General features: G+C 42.9%; 1 protein-coding gene across 3 annotated transcripts in view; it reads left to right on the top strand.

The window, feature by feature from the left end:
• The window catches only part of CPEB4 (cytoplasmic polyadenylation element binding protein 4), a 93,748-nt gene that overhangs the window by 58,276 nt on the left and 21,385 nt on the right, over positions 1–14,087 (top strand). The window contains exon 4 of one of the 3 annotated variants that reach the window (XM_077327025.1): positions 12,318–12,341. The exons of the other annotated variants lie outside the window; for them this stretch is intronic. Coding sequence (XP_077183140.1) covers positions 12,318–12,341 — 24 coding nt within the window. The remainder of the gene's footprint in view (positions 1–12,317; positions 12,342–14,087) is intronic. 3 annotated transcript variants of the gene reach the window in all.

Genomic DNA, 14,087 nt, shown 5'->3' with positions numbered 1-14,087 from the left:
GCAAACAAGATTTTGAGCTGTATTAAATAAAGTATAGTGTCCAAATTGCATGAGGTGATGTTACAGCTTTACTCTGCTCTAGTAAGACCTAATTTGGAGTACTGCATTCAGTTTTGGGTTCCACAACTTAAGAAAGATGTAGGTAAAGTGGAGTATATCCAGTGAAGAGCTATGAAGTTGGTGAGCGGTTTGGAGACCAAATTGTATGAGGAAAAGTTGAGGGAGCTTGGTCTGTTCAGCCTAGAGAGAAGAGACTAACAAGCGATATGATGTCTACAAATACTTTAAGGGCTGTCATAGAGAAGATGGAGCAGAGTTCTTTTTTGATTTCTCACAGGATCAGACCTGAACCAATGAGTTGAAATTAATTTTAAAAAATTTTCAGCTAAACATCCTGAAAAAGTTCCTGATGCAGTAGTTCCTCAATGGAACAGGCTTCCTCAGGAGGTGATGGATTCTCCTTCTTTGAATGTTTTTAAGCAGAGGGTAGATAGTCATCTGAGAGAAATACTGATTTTATGGACTTGGGCAGATTGTGAGTGGGTGGGCAGGAAGGGATGTGCCAGTGTTCGTCTCTTGTGGCCCTTCCTTGCATACCCAAGGAATTGCTAATCACTACTGTGGGATGGTAGGTGAATTTCCTCCAGGCCAGGATAGATTCTCGAGTTTTTTGGTGGGGGGATTACTTGGGCATCAAATTGGGGTCATTGTGGATGGACATGTAGTTGTGAATTCCTGCATTGTGCAGAGGGTTGGACTTGATTATCCTGGAGGTCCCTCCCAACAGTTTGATTCTATGATACTACAGATCAAATGAACTTCCCCAAATGCTGTTCCTGGAACACTAGGAATCCTTGCAAACAGCATGAGAGGCAAATATGGGATCTGCAGCAGGAAGGGGGTATGGGTTGAAATTACTCTATTCCTTCCTCTTGTGGAAAATTTAGTCTGGTTCCAACCTGTGTGTGGTTGCTGCGATGTGAAGTCAAGGCTCTGCAACCTAAACCCTGCAGGGAAAATCCATGCAGAGTTGCTCCCAGTCAACCAGGCTCTGCTGTCACTCTGCTGGTAAATGGTTTAATAGCAGTAAGGGCAACATCATCAACAAAGCCTTTCTGTATTTTTGTAATTAGGCTGAAGGAACAAAGGGAGGGGAGCAATTTCTATAATGGAATGACTGCGCGCTGACCTATGCTGCTGGAAATAAATTCCTTGGCTGAGCATGTGCTCAGAGGCATTGTACTCTTTAATTCTGTTGGCAAGAAAAGACTGCATGAAAAAAGAACACTGTATTTTGGAAGATCCCGTGGAAGAGGGTGGAGGACAAAGTAGATTCCTGGGGAGCAGAACAGAATGAGTAGAAATCTTGTAAATTTAGTGTCAAATTGCATGTTGAATTTTATTTTGTGCTCATTCTAAAAGATTTTCTTGAGTGCTAAATTCAATTGATGGGTCTGATGAAGGGAGAGAGCTTCCTAAATTTTTCTGCCTTTATTTACTTAATTTATATCCCACAGTTTGTAAACAAACTGGAGCATGTCTGGAGGAAAGCAACAAAGAGGCTGAGAGGTTTGGAGACCAAGACATATGAGGAAAGGTTGGGGGATCCTGGAGAGGAGACAGAGAGGATCTGATAACCATCTTCAAGTATTTATAAGGCTGTCATGCAGAGGATGGAGCAGAGTTGTTCTCTCTTGCCCTGGAGGGACAGAGTAGAACCAATGGGATGAAATTAATTCAAAAGAAATTCCTTCTAAACCTCTGGGGAAAATTCCTGACAGCTAGAGCGGTTTCTCAGTGGAACAGGCTTCCTCGGGAGGTGGTGGGTTCTCCATCTATGGAAATTTTTAAATAGAGGCTGGATAGCCATCTGACAGAGAGGCTGATTCTGTGAAGGTTCAAGGGGGTGGCAGGTTACAGTGGATGAGCGATAGGGTTGTGAGTGTCCTGCATGGTGCAGGGGGTTTGACTACATGACCCAGGAGGTCCCTTCCAATTCTATGATTCTATGATTTTATCTTTCTTGTGAAGATTCAAGGCAGATTATGAGTAGATTAGCCAGCCCAGTGTTGAGAACCAGTGGGGTCTGTGGCTATGTGCATAGCCATCACTCTAGGACTTCCAGCAGAAACCCAGAAGTGATGGGAGCAATGTTATAGGATCCTGTTGAAATACTATGAAAATTCTTTAGTGTTTCAGTGGAATCCTAGAGCATTGCTTTAATATTACATAATTTCTGGGTTTGCACTAGGGACATGATTGGAACGTTGGTAACTTCCTATTTTTCCCTTCTGTCCTATCAAGTGGCAGTGGAGGACTGGGGATGCTGGGATAGAGGTTTCCCCAGCAATTCTGTTAGGAGACATACTCATCCAATAAACAACACAAGAATGACAGAATTAGACATTCATGGGAAAACCACTGTATTTGTGGTGTAGTAATACCATAATGCCGAAAGTAGATTACAAAGGTAGAAATCAGTGCACTAAAAACAAAGTAACAACAGCAAGAAAGGACTCAGGGAGAAAAGGCTCCAAGCCAACTTGTTTCTCATTCTTGGAAAAAAAGAAAACATGTAGTTTGACCCTCAGTTTTATTTTTAATAACAAGAACAAATATTCACAAAAACACAAGGTTGTATCATAGTTTTTATACATATATTTTACAGAAATCTTACAAGTACATAGTATTAAATATATGCAAATATTATAACTGTGTTCTGTGCTATTATATTAGAGAATAACAGTTATAGAGATCAATTTGTAAATAAGCACTCTCAGCAAATGCTTGCTTCTACAAATTATGCAAACAAGTATTTGCAAAATTTTAGCTGTTTAGGAATGTTTGATATTAACAGCAGATATCTTGACACATTTTAGTATTAAAAATTGAAAACCAGTAAATTCATACTAGGTATTAATTAGAAAAAAATGGGGGAAACCTAGGATCTGGGAAACTAGCACATATGAGTGGCCTGTGCTTCACACAGCAATTGTGTTTACTGTGAGTACAGTAGTATTTCTTGCAGTAAAACCATACATTGTAAATTTTAAGCATACGTCCTTGGTGGTGGAAAGTACCATCAGGTTGCAGCCAGTTAATGGAGATCCTAAAAGGATATCAGGGCAACACATGTTCAGAGATGGTTTATCATTACCTGCCTCTCCATAGTGACCCTGAACTTCCGTGATGGACTACCATCCAAGTACTAAGCAGAGCCTACTTAGCTGCTGAAATCTGATGAGATCAGGATATCTAGGTCAGACCATACATCCTTAAACACTTGCAAATATATGAGGTTGCCATAGTGTCTTGCTTGGTTCTCAAGTGGAGGTCTTTCCTAGCCGTGTTACCTACTTCTGCATGCAGAGCTTCGTTATTTATTTTTGTCTTGGGGGAGATATGGCCCAGTCAGGACTTCCAGACATATATAAGCAGCTGTTCAATGATGCCATTCTATCATTCATACTTTTACACAGTTGCTTTAGGAAATGTTTGTTCAACTTTCACAAGAAATATGATTGCTGTGTAAAGTATAGTGTTGTTGACAGATGTAAGAGTAAAGTACAACACAGTGTGGTAATAAGGTAATTATACTAGGAGCTCCGGCTGCTTGGTACAGTTCTTGCTGCTGCCGCCATATCAATATCGTCTTCCCCTTCCTCATGAAAACATGTTTTTCTTGCAAATATTCTTTGGATCATTATAATCTTGCCTTTTCTTGTGCTACCCTCCTTAGCTGTTGGACAAATTCTGTGTCTTGCTTTCAACTCTGCCTTGTTCAGATTGCAAGCCCTGTAGAAGCACAGTTGCTGCCCTCAGCAAGTGGCAGCCATTGTGCACGGTGGGGGAGTACCCAGCTACCAGAAGGACCCTGTGGCTGCCTCCTAGCTATAGCTGAAGTGGAAGGCACGTGGGCCCCTGCATGAGCATGGGCAGGCCGGCAGGAGGCAGCTAGCTTAAAAGGAGACCACAGGAGCCACTGGCTCTCTTTTGCTACATGCCGCTCCTGTTGCTCCCTGTTTTCTTCCATCCCACCTTTTGTCTCATGTGTATATCTCAAGTTATATACCATGCTATAACTTGTCACAGCTCATGGTTTTGATGGGGGCGGATCCTAGTGGGTAGAGCCCGTGCCCACGGGCTGGATTTCTGCCCATTTGCGGGAGCCTCCTCAAGAGGTTGTACATGTGCACGGTGGCTGACTTTCCATCTGAGGAGCTGGCTGCCCCACGTGGCAGGGTGACTAAGAAGCTCCAGTAGAGGTGACCACCTGTGGGGCTTTCTATGCTTTCCTTCCCAAGGGTCTGGCAGGCCTGATGGAAAGGGGGAACTTGACTGGTAGGTCACTTGGTCCCTGTGGGTGGGCCTACTGAGGTTTTCCCTCCACATGGGGCTGTGGTCTGCTGGTTGCAGCATGGGGAGGAATGGTTCTGAGTTTGCCCCTTCACTTTTGGTATGCCTTTGCTCATTTAAATAATAAAGCTGTGGCCCTGGTTATGCCAAATATTCATATCTTAGTGTGTGTATGGGTTCTTTGCATGTTGGAGTCTCCCCTCCTGCCTAGCAGTGCCTGTGCCATGTCTTACTCCTATTCATTGCCTCACATGGTGATGCAAACTAAATGAAAGGCAGCAGGGCAAATAGATTTTATTGTTCACATTAAAATGCATAGTAGAAGTTAACTTTTTTTCAAGCTCCACCTTTCCTGTATTTTTTAAATTAATATTTGGACTTAACCATCACAAATTTACTTAAATGGCTCTATTTCTTCCGAAATGGTAGCTGCTTGGCTTTCCTAATCAAGTCTACAAATAAGTTACAGTGTCCTGATTGCCTACCAGCAAGCTTTAGTGAGGGAATTGAAATGCAGAAATAATGCTTTGGAAAGCTTGTGGGGAAAATAATGTCAAAAGCCTGTTTTCAGAATTAAAATAATTTAAGTAAATTGGGTGAGCTGTCTGGGGTAGAATTGAAAGCCCTCATTTCTGAAATTTCCTGAATTAAGATGGCATCCATAGAAGTTCCTCAGGTAAAACAATTGTTTTTCTAACAGTAAAGATTACATTGCCACTGTATTCAAACACTACAAATGAATTTGGGTTCATTCATAAGAAGCCTAATTTTCCTGCTTGTATATTCTCTTTGCCTGAAGGGCTCAGAAAAAAACACTTCCTAAGTTTGTGATCTAACCCAATTTATTTCACCAGAGACTTCCAGGCAGTCTAACAAACTGGGTTTTGTTTCTTCCCTCTATTGAGGTACAATCCTGACTTCTCCTTTTGAGGGGAGGACATCTTGGATGGGTTTTCCCACTATTCTCTTTGGGAGGCAGGACAAAAACTTCTTAACTTCCTGGCTCCAATAGGGGGATAGCCTCTGACAATCAGTTCTCTTCCTGCCTTTGATGGGAGCGCACCTTTTCCAGGCTTGCTCTGACTAAACTGTATTTCTCCTTCTACTCAGATCCTCCCTTCTACCTTTATTCCACTTTTTCTTCTATTTTTTCCTGGTCTTGGAACCTCTGTCCCTTTTCTGCCTTCATCGGCTAGAGAGCTATTTAGACCAGTGTGTGTGTGCGTGGCCTAGCAGCGCGCCAAAATCCTTAGGCGCACTTTTCAACTGCCACTTCCCCCCCCCTTCCATCGAGATGGCATCGCGCGGGACAGCTTTCTCTCTGACGGAGACTCTACTTCTCCCATGTTCCTTGATTGTGAGGAACCAACGGTCGCGGCCAGCACGTTCCCTTTAAGGGCTGCATCGGCTGTGGCGGGGGGCAACGAACTACAAGCTGCCGGCAGCAGGGATGCCGGAGATGCAACCAGAATGCCATTTCAACGCGAGCAGCTATCTCACAGTTCTGGTGCCGCCGGCCCTTCTTCTAAGTCAGCCATTTTGGGCACAAGTGGCGCTGCCTCTCTACAGCCCTCTACTGCACAGGGACACGTGACTGGATAGAATCCTCTTACCTCCCATGCAGACAGGGCGGATTTTATCCACAGCACTGTGAGAGATCAGTTTGTCTCAATGGCTTGGGAGGGTTTCTTAACTCCAGCCCCTCAGCTCCCTTTTGTGCCTGCTTGCGCTCCTATTGCACCTGGGTCTTCCTTCACCCAACAAGCACAGGGTATGTCCTGGCCTACCAAAGCAGCTCAAAAAAGACCCAGGGCTGAGTCTGAGGATTCTGATTCGGTTGTCAGCTTAGCTGACTCTCAAGAAGGACAGGAATTTTTATCGGATGAGGAAATTGAGGAAGATTTTAAAGTACCTGAGCCTCCTAAACACTTCTTTAAGCCTGAGGACTATCAGACCTTATTGTCTAAGGCCTTAGCTGCTGTCAACCTTAAGCAGCTGGCTCCCCAGGCCCCTAAAGAAGAGGATGCCAATGTCAACAGGCTAGGCAACCTTGAATTTTTCCCCACGATAGAAGCAGCTGAGAGACATCCCTTTCCACATTTTTTTGAGAAAAAAGTGAAGGAAGAATGGGCAAGACCTATGTCCAATAGGCAATTCCCAGGTTTTGTCAAAAAATTGTACACCTTACCACAATATGCCGAGCGCATCCTTCAAGTTCCTATTGTGGATGCGCCTTTAGCGGCTCTTCAAAGTCAGGGTTTATTGTCAGAAGATAGTCAAGGCACTATCAGGGATACCATTGACAGAAAATCAGACTTTGGATTAAAAAAAGCACACAAGGCCATGGCCATGGCTGTCAGGGCCTCTTCTATTCTCTCTATCGTTAACAGAACTGTGATAGTGTGGTCCAGGAAGCTCCTACAGATCATTCCTGAGGAAAACAAGGGAATTAGAGGGCGTTCAGCCAGAGCTTTGGCAGCTGCAACTTCAGTTCACAGAGCAGTGTGGCTGAGAGCCTGGCAAGCAGACTACAACTCCAAGTCGATTGTCATGGTGTACCCTTTTCAGGGGGATATGTTAGTGGGTGAATCCCTAAATAAGGTCCTTGTGTAAACTAGGGACAAACATAAGGTAATGCCTAAATACATTCGTAAGCCCAACAAAAGAGGCTTCTCTCACTCCTTTCACACACAAAGCACTTTACCAAAATTTAGACAGGATTTCTGCAGGTCACACAACAGAGGCCAGAACAGAAGAGGTTCTTATCAGGCAAAATTCCAAAGGTTTCAAGCCTCTCAGCAAGACAAATCAGACACCAAACAGCAGAGGTCCTGACTATCCATCAATTCCCGTAGGAGGGCGTCTGTCCCAGTTCAAGCATATGTGGACAGGCGACAACATAGATGCTTGGGCAGCAGAACTAGTGGCTTTGGAGTACAAAATAGAGTTTCAGTCATTCCCTCCCAACAGGTACATAACTCCTCCCAAAATAAAAAACACATTAAAAAGAGAAAGGACTTGGGCAGCAGTGCATCATCTGCTCCAGATCCAGGCCATAAAAGTAGTTCCAACTACCGAACAGGGTCAAGGCGTGTACTCCCTTTTCTTCACGGTCCCAAAGAGGAATGGTGATTGGCGGGCCATCCTAGACCTGAAATTTGTCAATCAGTACATCCAACTCAAACACTTACACATGGAAACTCTACAATCCATAGCGGAGGCACTGCAGGAAGGGAAGTGCTTGACTTCATTCGACCTCACGGAGGCTTATCTCCATGTTCCCATTTACCCCCCCCCCCACATTGATGTTTCCTACGCTTACAGGTAGACAGCTACCATTTTCAATACAAAGCTCTTCCCTTTGGCCTCTCCACTGCCCCAAGAGTTTTTTCCAAGTTATTAATCAACCCAGTGGTATTCCGCAGGGAGGGCGTACACGTACACCCTTTTTTGGATGACCTGCTAATCAAGGCACCTTCGAGAGAGCTGTCTCTGGAATACACCCAAAAGACTATTCAGATTCTGCAGAAATTTGGTTTCCTTGTGAATTTCCAAAAGAGCTTTTTGGTCCCATCCCAATGCCTCGAACACTTGGGAGTAGTAATAGACACAACACAGTCAAAATTTTTCCTACCTTCTACCAAGGTTTCAAAGATGGCTTCTACAGTGAAGGAACTTCTGAAGGGCAGGTCTGCACCCCTGGCTTGCTTAGCCAGTTTGCTGGGGTCCATGGTAGCCCATATGCAAGCCCTGTAGCGGGGCTGACTACATCTTCACCCCTTGCAGCTTTTACTGAGACCATATCAGAGCGAAATATCCAACAAGATCCAAAATAACATTATTCTGCCCTTAGGGGTGAAGCAGGCTCTATTGTGGTGGACCAAACGCAAGAATTTGTCCCAGGGCAGAACCTACCTTACAGATAGGAACACCAGCTGTTCACAGACGCCAGTCTGTCAGGCTGGGGGGCAGTGATGGAACAACTCACTATTCAGGGCACCTGGTCAGAGAGGGAAAGCTCACTTCCCAGACAATATAACAGCCTGGGCTTACTTGAACCACCAGGGCAGGTCCAGGACATCCAGACTTCACAAGGAGGCCATGGTGATTCTCAATTGGGCAGAAAGCAACCTGAATATGATCAGGGCTGAACACATCAAGGGGTTATTGAATACCCAGTCCGATTGGCTGAGCAGACAGCAGATTTCGGAGGGGAATGGTCCCTACATCCAAGGGTGTTCAACATGATAGTACAGCAGATGGGTACTCCAGTTATGGACCTCTTTGCAAGTCACCTCAATCAACAGGTGCCTAGCTTCATACCAAGATATGATATGACCACCAGGCAGAACAGACGAATGCTCTGATTTCTCCATGGCCCCAGGGCATACTGTACGCCTTTCCTCCTCTCCCAATTATTCCTCAAGTCATCAAGTGTATTCATCTCTTCAGATCCAGAGTCATTCTAATTGCTCCTCGGTGGCCATGCAGACCATGGTTCTCATCGATCATTCAGTTACTAGACGGAGAACCCATGATTCTACCAGTTTCACCGGATCTCCACATACAACGGGAGGGTCTCCTAGGTTCAGGTTACAGCTCTGAAGCGGCAAATATTATGTTAGATTCTAGAAGGCAATCTACAGTGAGGATTTACAATTCCTCCTGGAAAGCCTTCGCTCGTTGGTGCCGCAGAAAGCATAGAAACATTCAGCCTGTTTCCTTAAACCTTAGTTTAGATTTTTTAGTAGAGGGACACAATAGGGGACTTAGATTGTCTACTCTACGTAGACAGGTAGCCTTGGCTACTGTTATTCCCAATGTACAGGGGTTGCCTTTAGCACGACATCCACACATTTGCAGATTTCTCAAGGGGGCGGCTACCAGAGATCCGCCAATTAGATACCATTTTCCCTCATGGAAATTACATACAGTCTTATCAGCACTCACTAAATCCCCGTTTGAACCTATTCAATCTATTCCACTTTCTTTTTTAAGATTAAAGACAATTTTTCTTGTGGCGATTACATCAGCTCGCAGGGTGTCGGAATTGGGTGCATTGTCCATTAAGTCTGAGCTTTGTGTCTTCCACAGAGACAAGGTAGTCTTGAGGACAGATCCATCTTTTCTCCCTAAGGTAAATTCGAATTTCCATCGCAGCCAGGAAATTAATTTACCATCCTTCTGCCCCAATCCAAAACATCCCAAAGAATGTGAGTGGCATACATTAGACGTAAGGAGATCACTCAAAGCCTTTCTCATTAGGACTGAAGGCATCAGGCAGTCGGAATTGTTGTTCATAAATGTTTCTCCTCCTAGGCTGGGCCAAGCCCTGTCGCGGCCAGCAATAGGGCGTTGCATTCTGGAAGCTTGCAAGGCTCAGGGGGTGCCTTACCCCCAAGTTGTCACTGCACATTCGGTAAAATCAGTGGCCACTAATGCGGCCTTCAGCAAGAGGGTCTCAATTGAGGACATCTGTAAGGCAGCCACTTGGTCCTCGATTTCCACCTTTGTTCACCACTATAAGTTAGATTCATACAGTTCTGCTGACGCTGCCTTTGGCAGAACAGTTTTGCAACATGTCCTACAGTGTGACGGAGATGCCCCACCCGGGAATTAGTACTGTTCTGGGAGTTCCCATCCAATATGTCCTCCCCTCAGAAGGAGAATGACCATTGATTACTTACCGAGAAGGGTCTTTCTCTTCTGAGGAAGGAGGACATCTTGCCCCTCCCAGCACATCTCCGTTAGACCTACAGGACGTGTTGCCAGATCTAGTTGTTTTTTGGTCACAGGTTACTTCTATTTCTTTACCTTGTTCATACCTTCCTGAAAGGGCTGGATCTAATTCTGTCAGTCTGTCAGGCTATTGCTTGGCCTTCTTTGTTCTGTACCTAACTTCTTTCTTCCAAAAAAAAAAAAAAAAGCTTAAGATTTTGTTGATGGCTCCTGGAGTCCCGAACTGGTTGTCAGGGGCTATCCCCCTATTGGATCCAAGAAGTTAAGAAGTTTTTGTCCTGCCTCCCAAAGAGAATGGTGGGAAAACTCATCTAAGATGTCCTCCTTCCTCTAAAGAGAAAGACCCTTCTCGGTAAGTAATCAATGATTGTTCTGGGCAAGAAACAAACTCAGTTTGGTAGGTCATCTGCATTCAGATATCACAACAAATTATGGTTACATCAAAGACCTCCTTAAAATAGACAGTTTTCAGTCTCAATTTAGCATAAGTGAAGGGGGAAGGAGTACAGAAGCCTGGGAATAAGCCATGCACATTCCCATCATGATCAAACTTGAACTAAACCAAAATGTTCATTTTATTAGGTTTGCCTTACCTAATAAAGTGGTTTTATTGGGGAGGTCCAGAGTGGCAGATGATAACATTCAGTGTAACCAGTTTCCATAAGAGGAGCATTGAAAACTGGGTTCCCTCCTCAAAGATGAGCTGTGCAGTGGCACTAAAATGGCTTTTCTGTTATACCAAGTAGCAGTGTGCATTTTCCTCCCAATAAATACTTGAGTCTCTGTCAAGCACACATACAAGGCAGGATGGCGTAGATATTTTTTTTACTTCAGAAAAATGTAATCAAATAAGTAAATAAATTTTAAATGCACCCTACAGTTATAAACAGGAATTACAGTTGTTAATATATCTGTAGAATTTGGGATAATGAACCCTCGAGATTTTAAACTCACCTGTCACAAAACAGGTGCTCGCAATCCCCAACCCCAGCATACTGTTAATTTTGCCCAACTTGCTCTTGTGCTGGGAACATAACTGAAGGAAAATGTTCAGCCTATATAAGGACTATGTGAGCAAGTAAGTGATAGAGAGCGCACGCCCACCAGTCTCCTTGGAATCCTGATCAGGTCTGTTCAGTGGGGCTTACTTCAAGGAAAGTATTTTTAAGATTGTACTCATAGCGTAAGGTGAGTGCCCAGTTCAGTAGCTACCTGCAACTGATGTGTCATGTGCGAAGATGAATTCTTGAAAACACTGAGACTTGCACTGTATAGAACAAGGACAACAAACCATTGAGAAAGAAACATATATATATATATTTAAATATGCTTATAAAACATAGAATTAATGTTGGTGATGCTAAAATGATAGACGGTGAGCCTATTTGGGTGTTGAGGACTATGCCATGAACTATTAATATGGAATCAACTATTCAATTCTTACTCTGTGTTCTAGAAATTAGAACAAAATATTTGATCATGGAGGGGGTGCTGTTGCTTAAAACCTCATCATGCTAGGTATCTAGCTAGGTATTCTACCCCCACTTCTCAATTGGCATTATCTTTATCTGGGGGTGTTAAAAGAGCACTGACACAACTTATTCTCTGTGTCCAGTCAAGACTGAGGAGCAGCAAACTAGGGGGAACTAGAAAGCATCTTCCTTTAGTGTTACTTTCCTAATTTGTGAAGCTCTTCTGTGGTTTAGCAGAATGGTTAATATGCTTACAAAACTACTTGCTAGCTGCTGGCCTATGCTGACCATAGCAGGCCCCTAAATGTTAACCGTTCTATCTTTGGCTGCAGGGTAAACTTATAATCCTGATAGGTTTTTTGGTGTAAATTTCAAACTGAACAGATTGGGATCTTGAAATATAATCACCTGATGCTCAAAAAATGGATAAGAGGGTAAGGTCATAGTTGATTGCCTCAGCTAGATGAGGAAAACGGTCATTACTAATAGATTTGCTGATACTTAACATGGTGCACCAGTGAACAGAAAGTGGTCAAAGATGGAGTCTTCCAAATGAGACCTCTTTGCTATCTACAATCATACTGCTTTATTCCCAGAAGCAAAAGGTGTGGGAGTGGGTGAAAGGTTTCTGATTAGGCTTCCTCTGCAGTATATTCAGGCTTGAGAACCATGGAAGCTAGCATGAAGGAGATGAAGAAATATTTTTTAACAATGTTTGAAAGGTTGTTTTTTTTCTCATTTGACATGCAGCAAGGACATATGGGAGAAGGCGAGGTAACAACATTCCTCTTCAATTTCCTAATGTTTAAAATGTCTCATGGCACAGCTAATGCACAGATTGCTTCTATATAGGAGGCTGGAAGCTGTTTTAAGTCAGGCTTCCTCAGTTTGTATGCTGTGGTAACCTTTAATAACTGGATGTAGTGTCTTCCAAAAAAAGACTGTCTAGGCAGACTAAGTGTAATTACATCAAGTCATGGGAGGGGTGGGTGGATCACATGGTGGTTCTATAATATAGGCTTAAAAATAATAGATGATAGGTTTGACTGTGTGTGAGGGGCAGAGAAAGACTGGGGAGAGGGGTGAGTTAGAGAAGCACCTAAATGAATCTCACTCCCAGGTCTCTTTTACAAAGGTGACTTTGGTCAGGATTAACTACAAATGTGGCTTTGTTCCATACCACTTTAGCTAGAGCAGGGACTTCTATGCGAAAGCAGTATCTTTCATAACCTCTAGGGTGCCTGAACAGTCGGATGTTGGCTGTATAATGCTGCCTAAGAAATTTATTCCTGTGAAGTTAGTTCTCTGATCTAGCTCTTTTTACATTTGGTATCTCCAGAGATGCTTATCTCACAAGATCTATCCTTGTTTATGCTCTTCATTAATATAAGGTAGTATTTACTTTGGAGAAACAGCTTTGGGATAGCTTTGCTTTAAAGAAACAGCTTTGAACATTTTAGGAGCTTTAGTTCACCAATAGTGCTATCCTAAGCAGAGTTGTATCTTTCTACATACTAGGTTATAACATTGCTTAGGGCTACACTGTAGGTCTCGAAAATATTTAAAAAATATTTCCACAGGAGAGGCCTGTATTTCTAGAACTGTATTATCTAAGCATATTTGGAAGTAAATTTTAGATGCAGTAGTAATTTTGCTATGTCTCAACACTGCTGGGGAAGGGGGAAGATTTGCTATCCAAAAATTTCCCAGGACAGCATGGGGTGATTAGACAAGTTAATAAAGGATTTGTTGCAACTAAAAAACTCCCCAACAAAAAACAGTCCTGAAAGCAACTTGACGAAAAAATTTAATTAAGAGGGATTGATCCCTTCCAGTAATTTTCCAGGGATTTACTTGGGAGGGGGGGAATCTAGAACATAGATGATTGTGTTGTTCTAAACAGGAGATATTTGTGAGTTAAGTAGTAAAATAACAAAAAAGACCAATTAACCAATGATTGATCTTTTGTTGTCAGGATAGACTATAGATGTCCCTCCTTTTTGGTGATGATGGTAGCTTGATTCAAGGACTGAAAAACAGGAAGCTCTCTGCCACATCCCCTATCCATTTGCCATGCTTACAGTCTGAATTTCAGAGCTGATTGTACTTCTACTAATTGTTAGTTTCTTCACCTTTCCATATTCAATATAAGGAATGATTTCTCAATCCCCACCAGTTAAAAAAAAGTATTTTCTCAGCAGTTGTGACAATCTCTGTACACTACTATATCATAATGGGGATTTTAACATTTTTGTGGTGTGAGCTTACTCCAAAATGAACTAAAAAACTAGCTAGAGATGTAAGTTTTCCCAGTTTGCCTTGAAAAAATAGAAGAATGCCAAAGGAATAAGTTTTGTTAATACATATGCTACCTAATTAAAAAACAAGAGCACATTTCCAGAAATGTACATAGTAATGCAGCAAAAGGACATAATTTAGAATCAGTGGAAGACTACTGGTAGCATTGCTTTCTGAATTAGTTTTTTTTAACATCCAAAGAGATATTTATTACCAAGTGTC

This window comes from Paroedura picta, chromosome 3 (assembly GCF_049243985.1).
Source record: "Paroedura picta isolate Pp20150507F chromosome 3, Ppicta_v3.0, whole genome shotgun sequence".
Taxonomy (NCBI): Eukaryota; Metazoa; Chordata; class Lepidosauria; order Squamata; family Gekkonidae; genus Paroedura; species Paroedura picta.
Note: the sequence above shows the minus strand (reverse complement) of the source record. Positions and strands in the feature narration are given on the sequence as shown.